The sequence below is a fragment of the Lepidochelys kempii genome, chromosome 9 (assembly GCF_965140265.1).
Source record: "Lepidochelys kempii isolate rLepKem1 chromosome 9, rLepKem1.hap2, whole genome shotgun sequence".
Classification (NCBI taxonomy): Eukaryota; Metazoa; Chordata; order Testudines; family Cheloniidae; genus Lepidochelys; species Lepidochelys kempii.
The window spans coordinates 89,616,643-89,627,145 of NC_133264.1; the positions used below are offsets into that span (position 1 = coordinate 89,616,643).

The 10,503-nt window shown below is 46.7% G+C and overlaps 1 protein-coding gene across 1 annotated transcript; it reads left to right on the forward strand.

The window, feature by feature from the left end:
• Positions 1 to 469: 469 nt before the first annotated feature.
• STEEP1 (STING1 ER exit protein 1) lies at positions 470 to 8,212 on the forward strand. The gene is made up of 7 exons (XM_073361340.1): positions 470 to 660; positions 2,451 to 2,568; positions 4,010 to 4,051; positions 4,664 to 4,802; positions 5,342 to 5,431; positions 6,631 to 6,723; positions 7,703 to 8,212. The coding sequence occupies exons 1-7, from the start codon at positions 537 to 539 to the stop codon at positions 7,763 to 7,765; spliced, it is 669 nt and encodes a 222-aa protein (XP_073217441.1). The 5' UTR covers positions 470 to 536; the 3' UTR covers positions 7,766 to 8,212.
• The last annotated feature ends 2,291 nt before the right edge of the window (positions 8,213 to 10,503 follow it).

The window sequence follows — 10,503 nt, forward strand, 5'->3', positions numbered from 1 at the left end:
AATGCATATGTCCCCCCCACCCAATACACACCATGTAGGGCCCCTTCTTGGGTGCATGTCACAACATATAAACGCCCCATTATATCATGCCAATTCAGTATACAATCTAGGCTACTGCAGTCCCTCCATATATCCCAGGACAGAACCCCCGTGTATTCCATCCATCCCAGGGCAGCTCCCCCTGTCCTAGTATATAGTATCCCAGGACAACAGCCTCCTAGAGCACCCCCCCCCCCCGTGTTTACCATCCCAGAGCCGCCCGCCCCCCATTGTACACCGTGACCTCCCCCAATATAACCACACCAGGCCAACTCCGCCCCTGTTTACCGCCCCAGATCTCCCCGCTTTATACCCTCCCAGGGCAACTCCTGCCCCAGCGTACCCCCCCCCCCCCCCGGCCCAGCAGCGCTGAGCCCCACCCCTGCGGGGAGACCGGCCGAGGCCCCCGCCCTAGGCCCGGCCCCCGAAGGGGCGGCCCGACCCCGACGCAGGCCGAGGGGCAGGGCCTCCGCCGGCTGCGCTCGCTCGGCGCCGCCATGCCCAAGGTGGTGTCCCGCTCCGTGGTCTGCTCCGACACCCGGGACCGCGAGGAGTACGATGACGGCGAGAAGCCGCTGCACGTTTACTACTGTCTGTGCGGCCAGATGGTGCTGGTGCTGGGTGAGCCGGGGAGCGGCTGGGGCCTGGGCGCCCGGGGGCGGGGGCAGGGACCCGGGGGCAGGGGGCAGCTGGGACCTGGGGGGAGGGGGCAGTTGGGGCCTTGGCGGGGAGGAGCGGTGGGGGCCTAGGGGCAGGAACCCGGGAGGAGGGGGCAGCTGGGGTCTTCGGGGGGAGGAGCAGTGGGGGCCTATGGGGAGGAGCAGTGGGGGCCTGGGGGGAGGGGCAGGAACCCGGGAGGGGGCAGCTGGGGCTTTGGGGCAGGAACCCGGGGGGAGGAGGAGCAGTGGGGGACTGGGGGGAGGGGCAGGAACCCGGGAGGGGGCAGCTGGGGCTTGGGGGGGGAGGGGCAGGAACCCGGGGGGAGGAGGAGGAGGAGGAGCAGTGGGGGACTGGGGGGAGGGGCAGGAACCCGGGAGGGGGCAGCTGGGGCTTGGGGGGGGAGGGGCAGGAACCCGGGGGGGGGGGGAGGAGGAGGAGGAGGAGGAGCAGTGGGGGACTGGGGGGAGGAGCAGGAATTTGCGGGGAGGGGCAGGACCCCAGGACGAGGGGGCAGTTGGGGCTTGTGGGGAGGGACCGGAACCTGGGGGGAGGGGCAGTGGGGGACTGTGGGGAGGGGGCAGCTGGGGCTTTGCGGGGAACTAAGGAAAAGGACCCTCGTCTTGGCCAGGTGTGTCCCTATAGATCCCTGAAGGCCAGAGGCTGGGATGACAGCTGCGTGTGTGGTGTTGTTTGGTGGGTCAGTTTGGCGGTCACAGGTGGGAGGGGATGTTGGGCATCCCTGGGGACTGAGAAGATTTTCAGATGACGTGGACACCTCCCTTGCACTTCAGAATGTGCCTGGGATGGACCAGCTGACCCAATGGCCTCCCACCACCTTATGACAATGGGGTCCCTGAGAAAATCTGAGTGAGAAGTAGCTCTGCTTTCGGGCCTTTCTTCCTGGCCCTGCCATTCTCTCCCTTCACGGCCTTGGGCAAGTCACTTTCCCTGTATTTCAGTTTCCCCATCTGCAGAGTGGGAGGGATAAAGCTTCTGTAGATCCCTGGGGAGGCTGAGACACTAAATTAATTGATTATGAGACTCTCTGAGTATAAAGGGATGGTAGAGTTCTCTGATCACAGCACTGGAAGACGAGCTCCTGAGTCCGCAGCCCATCTCGTACTAATTTAAGCCAGGTACTTCAGTTTTCTGGGCATGAAAGTTTGTTCAGAGTTTTGGATATGTAAAGTGCTACAGAGTTGCTAAGTATTAACATTATTAAGTTTTGTCACCACTCTGTGACATCTCTCAATGTCCTCAGTTTCTTAAAATCCTTGTGTTGGGGTCCCTTTTTTTTCCCTGTCTTCCCCTCCATCCTTAATGGTGCTGGGTTATGATGAATCTCCAGCTGAGGTGAGGTAGAGTTTGCTCATTCTGGAGCCCGATGGAGGGAGAAGAAATATGGTACTGCAATGTTGGGCATTCTTCTGTGCCTGGACTTTGATCAGTTAGGTTGCTAAATCACTCAACGTTTGTCACCAGGAGATCATGCAGAAATCTAACAGAGTGCACCAATGCTTTTGTTTGGCTGCTTTTTAGTGTGTGTCGGGGGGGGGGGGAGAGATAATGAGGTGTTTAAAGAAAACGTGTGATGAAGAAAGTCACTAGGTATTCACCCAAAAAAAAAAAAATTGGCCCTTCAAAGTTTGTGTCTCCATCTCAGATGAACACTCCCGGACAATCAGAACTCCATCCCTTAGTGACGGATCTGAATCTGCATTCTATAACAGCTTCTCTCTTCACTTCTGCAGACTGTCAGCTGGAGAAGCTGCCCATGAGGCCTCGAGACAGAGCTCGGGTGATTGATGCAGCCAAACATGCCCATAAATTCTGTAACACAGAGGAGGAGGAAAATGTTTATCTCAGAAGGTAGGAAACCTTCTCTTCCTCCGTTGGCTTCCTTGACAGTTGCTGTGACACTGTTGCTGTTTGTGCTTCAAATTTTTGGATGAAAATAACTCCTAAAATTGGTAACCTGAGTACTGCTAAATCTGAAGTTGTTAACACTGTCATCAGCTCATTTGCTGATATTAAAGAGACATGGTCAAATAGTTCAGGTCCCCATTTGAGCTACTTCAACCATATAATAGAATGCCATATGAATGCTAATTCTCTTTCCTATTTACCAGAGGAAAAATTACTATTGATCATAAATTAAATTTGAAAAACATTATCTGGCCCTTATTTCATGACCACAACAAAAGCAGACGTGAAGCAAAACTATTTAATCTGAAGTGAGCAGCTTCGAAGAAGCTTGGACTGCCAGCACCCTTGCTGTTGGATTTCTGATAAAAGGAGGCCATTGAGAGCCTATTGTAAGTCACTTTTATAAATACATTGGTCACTGCAATACAGAATTGACAGGTTAAAGTGCAGCCTATTTGGGGACCTTGTGCTTTGTTTTCCTCCTCTCTTGGATTTCAGGTAAATTGCAGCACTCCTGCTTTCTAGTCTTGCTGTGACTTTTAACTCTGTTTGGGAATATTAGTATTAAAAATCTCGTACACATTTACATGGCCCTTTACAACATACCATAGACTGAGACACGTTCTCTGAACCAAAGAATTTACAATCTAGGAGAGAGAAGACTAAAGGCTTGTCTATATAGACAGTTAGGTTGTGGCAAGCTGGTGTGTGAATCTATCCACGGTAGTCAGACAATCACAAATTGTTCATGTGGACCCTGCTGCCATGCGCTGAAAGTTCTGTAGTGTGCTTGGCTCTACTCTCATTTCAAAGTGAGGCAGCAGGGTCCATTGAGTTAATTATTGCACAGCAGGCTAGTGTGGGGTAGATTTAGACCCGAGTTTGCTGTGAACTAAGTGTTTATATAGACAAGCCTGAAGACAAAACAGAACAACAGCTCAAGTAAGGAAGGATGTTGAGATTTCATTAGGGATAAAATCAAGGTAGCAAGCCTTTCTTGGAGAAAAATGTTTTAAAAAGGGGTTTAAAAGAAAAGGTGTCTTTGCCCTGGGCCTACCACTACTTCACTACGGTCTGTTGCTGTGTTGTGTCTTCCTGCCTTCTCTACTCCTCCAGCGATTCTAGTTTTATGCCCTATTCATGATCTCTTTCCCCCATGTCTCTTTTAGTTGGTGCCCAGAATAAGACTTGTATTACCCCTTTATGGATACCTAATGAATTGCAGATCTGTTAGGTATACACAGTCCCCAAGCCACTATCTCATTGCTCATTTGGAATTATTTCTGTTTACTCTTAAGTGTTTCTAATGCACTCTCCTTTAGTATCTAGACAGCAGTAGCTGATGCCTTCCCACTTTTCTGTAAATTCTCTCTTTCTCCCGCAGACCAGAAGGTATTGAGAGGCAGTACAGGAAGAAGTGTGGAAAGTAAGTGTCAGCAGATCAAATCGTATTATTACAGCATAGGAGATGCTTGCTTTTTACTTTTCATTGTGTGTCACAGCCCCTTAGAAATAACATTTCTTCTTGTAAGAGTAGCTGCTGGACACATGAGATTTTTGACTTGTGTGATGTGATGTGAGTATTAACATTTTGTAATCCTGATCCTGGTCAAGTAGCTGGGGCCAGAATATAAAAAACAGCCTTTTACCAGCACTCCCATTTGTCCCACTTTAATTGCACTTTTCATTTTTATTGCATTTCTCAATTTGGCAGCTAAGGAAAGCAGGGAGAGAGTTGAGTATGTATCACATAATGGAAGGAAAGACCAGACTGTATTATAAAATGGGCTTTTGAGAAAATCTGTGACTCTTCACCTGTTGACATTCTAATGTTTGGTCTATGATCTGTCTCCTTCTTTGATGATCGGTTACCTGAAAAGAAGTTCCAGCCTGTTCAAAAAGGCTAATTATCTACACTGGACAGTTTGCGGTACAGGCTGTTTTTAGAGCCCGTTTGGTAAATAAACTACAACCAAGTCATCTGAGCATGAGACTGAGATCTGCACTCTTTCACCAGTAGATGTGTTGTTGTTTCCAGGTGTGGACTTCTGCTCTTCTACCAGCACCAGCAGAAGAATGCCCCAGTTACTTTCATTGTCGATGGAGCTGTGGTCAAGTTTGGCCAGGGCTTTGGGAAAACAAACATATACACTCAGAAACAAGAGCCTCCCAAAAAGGTAATTAGACTTAGATGAGTTACAAAGCTATCTTTGCCTTTCGAAAGGGTGTGAATGGACAAAATGACCTAACAGGTCTGGCCATCTCTGCTAGAATGCCTGGCCCCTGTGCTATGTCACTCTAATGATCCCTTCTAGTTTACCTGAAATAGTGGTGTTGACTGCATTCAACTTCTGCCAAGGAAGACTAACATGAAGTTTTTGAAACTGGAGGACAGAGGAATAAGGATGGGAAGGGATCCCTGCACCTGTTAGATCTTTGGCCTAAGCAACCTAGAAGATCCATTTGAAAGCATCTCAGACTCGACACCTGAATATTATCTTCTCTCCAGTTCTTGGTGTTGAGTACATTGATTCCAAGAGCTGGCACTTCTTGGTACCAGCAAACCCATGTGGTTAATCTTACTGTGCCTCCAATAAAAGGCAATACTTAACAGTATGGATTTACAGGAGACGCCTTCAAGGCTATGGAGTAGAGAAAATTATTGGTAACACTAATGTGCACTGAACTAAAGCAAAATCTCTTGTTCGTGTCCTAGGTGATGATGACCAAACGGACCAAAGACATGGGCAAGTTCAGTTCAGTCACGGTCTCCACCATTGATGAAGAGGAGGAGGAGATTGAAGCAGTGAGTTTTCTTTGCCCTGCTAATGCCAACAAGATACCAAGTTACACAGAGGTTTTGTTGGGATACCAAATCTAAGCTTTCCAGAAATTTCTTGTCTGAATGGCAACACTTTCAGTTTAATTCCATTTTAGCCTTTCGGTCTGATCCATACATAAGGGAAGTCCATTATTCATCACATAGAAGATTTGAATTTCCCCGGGGAAGTTCAGTCAGACACAATGCTCAGTTATCCATCTAAGTATTTATATTGTGCTCTTCACTTGAACATTTCTGTGGCTAATAAGATTCATGCCACAGGTGTGGATCATCCTACTAGTACGAGTGAGATGGGTATCTTCTAGGACAAGCTAACAAATAATGCTAGTGAGTTCCTATGCAGTAGCCATCCTCTCAGCACTGTCTTCCTCTCTATTCTAGGAGGGCTCCTTAACGTACTTTTCCCTCTGTGCAGCAGTTTGAGGGGAATTGTGACCTCATTCCTTCCTCTCCTTCCTTGTCATTCTCCTCAGTTTATTTTGCATTCTGCAATGCTCTTGATTGAAATGAATGGGTGATCTCAAGTCAGGTGGGTTCAGATTGGTTAAGACTGCATATAGATAAGCAGGTAATTAATATATTTAACATGCAGATGACAGTCTCCTCATATGGTAGTATTAATAGTCTCCCATCTGGTAACACAGAATCCTTTTGCCCTTATGATCTCCCCTGAACCGCCTCTGCCATGCTAATGAAGAGACCTGGTCCAGAACACACATTACATATCAACCTTTCTTGATTGCATTTTGCGCGTACCAGCCAGAACATGGTGGTGATGACTACAGTTGGCCAGTGGCTTGTGGTCCTGATTCTTTACTTCCTGTTCTAAACTGCTGTTACCATGCACTTTAAACAGCAGGCGTGCTGTGCCCTAGAGGTGACTGCATTTCAGTGGCAGGATAATTTATCACTTTATAGTTTGCCTGTCAATCTGATGCATTTTGAGATCTTTTGGGAGAACAAAAGATATACAGCAGCAAGCATTATAGCACAATGGGGATCTTTTGACAGGTGCAGGCCCCACGCTAAAGTTGGGTAGTGCTCACATTGTCACGAACTTTATACCCAGCTGGAAATTGATCCTACCCATCTCACTTGTCAGATCCGTGAGGCAGTGCAGTTCTGGCCCACAGTATAACGCAGTGGCACTGTATATTTTTCAGCGAGAGATTGCAGATTCCTATGCACAGAATGCTAAAGTGATTGAGAAGCAGCTGGAACGCAAAGGCATGAGCAAAAGGAGGCTGCAGGAACTGGTAAGTCTGTTTTGTTTTCAGTGCATTGTTGGTCCAATTCCCTTGGGTCTGTTGGCAGTATACATAAGCAGCATATCTTAATACCCTACAGTGGGTGTACAGAGTTCATATGCAGCCTTGGGGGTGGGCAGTTGTTAAGCTTAACAGTCCAAATTATTTATCCTTTGCATTTTTAACTTGAATTGAAAAAGTTATTAATAATATTAAGAAAATCCACACAATTATTGTAGGTTTTCCCCCAGTTGTGTAAGCTCCTGTTGTTAGACATCACCATATCTTACCTCTCCTACCCGTCCTATGAGGAGAAGACTGTACTGTAGAGGTTTTCTCTCGTCCTCTAAAATTGAAGATCATAGAAAATTATACATAGACCTACTCAAAAAGGGTAGTTTATAAGACACAGTGCAACCAGGGCAGCCTCTGAGGCCAGATAGCCATTGAATGGTCAGATCAGAGCTGGGGGAGATTATCCAGTGCCTTACATTGTGTCCTCAAGCCTGCCACACTCGGGCTTTAGCGTAGGCTACAACAGGGAGTAAGTTACAGAAAGGAGGGCCTGCCAGTGCAGTAGCTCTGCTGCAGTCCTGCAAAGGACAACCAACATCAAGAACATGCTCAGTGATCTTAACTGTGGCAACAGGCTTATAGAAGTTGGAGATGGGAAAGATTTACTAGATTATCTAGCTCACCTTCCTGCCAGTGCAGGATATAAAGTGTGAAATGGCCTCTTACGTATCTAATACCAGACCATTTGGCGCTTCAAAGATTGAAATCCACCTTCTGATTTGCACCCAGAAACAAAGAGGGTAGTGAATGAAGAGACTTGAAGCGTTTTGTTCTGCACTTAGCTCTTAGGTGGCTGCATGCTGCATTAGTAGTGCTCAGACCAGAAGATCGTACCTCAGAGTGCTGGAGAGAAAGTTACTCGTGATGATGTTCTTGTGTAGAGTTTTCATTCTGTTCCAATTTTTCTAATCAGGCTGAGCTGGAAGCCAAGAAAGCCAAGATGAAAGGAACCCTGATAGATAATCAGTTCAAATAAAAGGAACCCGCATCAGATCGTGCTCAGGCAGCTGACTATTTGGAGAGGGAGGATAACCAAGAGCAACTCCTGAGACTCCCAACAGAGAATTCAGTCAGCCCTGCAGATCTTAAGTACAACTTTTAAGAGCCATGCATTGAAACCAGCTTGGAAGGTGCCACTGTCTTGCTAGAGGCTGTACTTTGATCTCCGGTATTTTAATACACTGAAGGACTTCCAGGACTTTTTTTAAATTACACTTCTGTGCACTCTCGAGTGTTTTGCCTGACTCTTGGGGTAACATCTGTTCCAGGGGAAACCCTCTGCCAGGTGTGTGCATGGGATTAAGACACTGGTACAAAAGATCAGTGTGTGCTATTTTCAGATGTACATAAGGTATTTACTGGACTCTTAGATGTGTAGGTAAAGCAATAATCTATACACAGCAAATAAATCCTTATAAAGTAAGTTGTCCATGTTCTTATTTAAAAAACAAGTCTTCAAATCATGCAGTATATTATACAAAGGGAATTCTCGCCCTAGCACAAACTGGAATGGTGATAATCTATACAAATCTTCAACATGTTTACTTAACTGAAAATCTTCACTGAACAGACTTGAAACAAGGTCCAGTGGTGCAACACAATTGGTAAGCAGTGTGTCTTTGAAAACGCCCAGCTGAATTCTTCCAAAATCATAGGAATTGCTGGGTTCCCAGCACTTTTGAAAACTAGGCCATTTGGGTGCCTAACTAAAGGTACTTAAAGAGTCCCCTCTTTTGAAAATCGGAAAACAGTCGTGATCAAAAAGTTTTTAAATTCAGTTTTAACAACGAATTGGTACAGATGTGGCAGGGTGAAGTCCAACCCTACCTTAAATGACTGAAAACAAAAAGTGGCTCTACCGCTGCCTTCTTTAAACTAAAGAATGCAAATATAAATATCCTAGGACTTTAATAAAATCCATTGACTACCACTTCTAACTTGACTAGTACTTCTGTCTCTAAAGTCTAAGCAATCTGTTACCCAAAATGTTGTTAGTGTTTAGACTTATAATGAGTAAATGGATAGGAAGGAAATTTAGAATGTAATTACTATTAACTATGCACTGAAAAAACAATAAAAATTCATATATAATGAGAGTTTCAGGCTAGAAGGGACCACTGGATGAGCTAGTCCAGTGGCTCTTATTTTACTGGTGACCCCTTTCACATAGCAAGTCTCTGAGTGCGACCCCTGCTTATAAATTAAAAACACTTTTTTATATAGTTAACACCATTATTAATCCTGGAGGCAAAGTGGGTTTGGGGTGGAGGTTGACAGCTCATGACCCCCCATGTAATAACCTCGTGACCCCCTAAGGGGTCCTGACCCCCAGTTTGAGAACGCCTGATCTACCCCCGAACCACCTGTATACCAAAGGCCCCCTAAGCCACCCCGCACCTACACACTAAACCCAACTACTGGAATTAGACCCACATATCACAGCCCACAGGAGACTAAACTATTATGTGCCACAGGGAGAGAATAGGAGGAACCAACATGCACCAATGCCAAAGCCCCTGCAATGTCTGGGAATTGATTAGGTGAGAGAGAGCCACAAAAATCCTGGCAAGTGACCTGCACCCATATGCTGCAGAGGAAGATGAAAACTCCCCAAGCTCATTGCCAATCTGACCTCGGGGGGAAGAATTCCCACCTGACCTCAAATAGGGCGATCAGTTAGACCCTGAGCATTTGAACAAGAACCAGCCAAGCAACAGAGAGAGCATGCTCAATGCTGCCTCAGAGCACTGGCCACCCAATCCAATGTGTCAGCTCCAGCCACGGCCCCCTCTGATGCTAAAAGGAAGGAGACCAACAAAAACCCTCTGCTCGTTAGAAACGTTCTTCTAATTTTCAGCCTGAATTTGTTCATGGCCAATTTTGTGCCAACATTGTCTTTTAGCTTAAATAGCTCTTCAGCCTACCTCTTGTTTATCTCCAATGTAGTTATAGAAAGCAAGCATATTCCTTCTCGGTCTTCTTTCTGCTAGGCTAGACAAGCCAAGCACTTCCCATCTCCTCTCATTAGATAGGCCCTCCATTCTCTGCAACATCCCAGTAGCTCCTCTCTTCCACTGTTCCAGTTTGAATTCCTCTTGCTGAACATGGGTGACTAGAATTGTAAGCACTGTCCCAGATGAGGTTTTACCAGTTCCTTGAACAATGGTATTAATACTTCCCTATCTCTTCTGGAAATGCTTTGCCTGATACGTCCAAAAATCGCATTGTTTTTTTTCCACAGCTGTACCACATTGGGGCTCAGCCAGCCTATGATCAACCTACACTCCCAGACCTCTCTCCCCCTTCATTGCATCCCACTGATTAAACCCCCAGCTTGTAGCAGAAATTTGTATTAGCCCCAGGGGCATGCACAAGGGGGGGCAATTAGGGACCTGTCCCCCCAATAATTTTCAGGGACACAGAACTCATCTGGCCAGGGGCTGCAGTGGGGAGAGCGAGCTCCTCCGGCCCCGGCTGCAGGAACTGACAGCTCCTCTGGCCCCAGGGCTGCAGCAGGGGCACAAAACATGCCCTTGCAAAAGGAGTCAAATTTTTAATCCTGTGCATTTCCCTGGTCTGAAGCCTGTTTCAGAGGCTCATTAGTTAGAAAACACCAGGGTTGTGTGTAACAGATGGAGAGGGCAAGAGAAATAGTGACTAAGTGGAGCTGTACCAAAGGGCATTGGCTTTACAAAGGAGTCAGAGAACTTGTCT

Bases quoted from the DNA above. Each gene is read 5' to 3' on its own strand.
- STEEP1 (XM_073361340.1), top strand. From the start codon at position 537: ATGCCCAAGGTGGTGTCCCGCTCCGTGGTCTGCTCCGACACCCGGGAC. The intron at 661-2,450 runs GTGAGCCGGGGA...TCACTTCTGCAG, and splicing joins CCAGATGGTGCTGGTGCTGG to ACTGTCAGCTGGAGAAGCTG. The intron at 5,432-6,630 runs GTGAGTTTTCTT...TATATTTTTCAG, and splicing joins AGGAGGAGGAGATTGAAGCA to CGAGAGATTGCAGATTCCTA.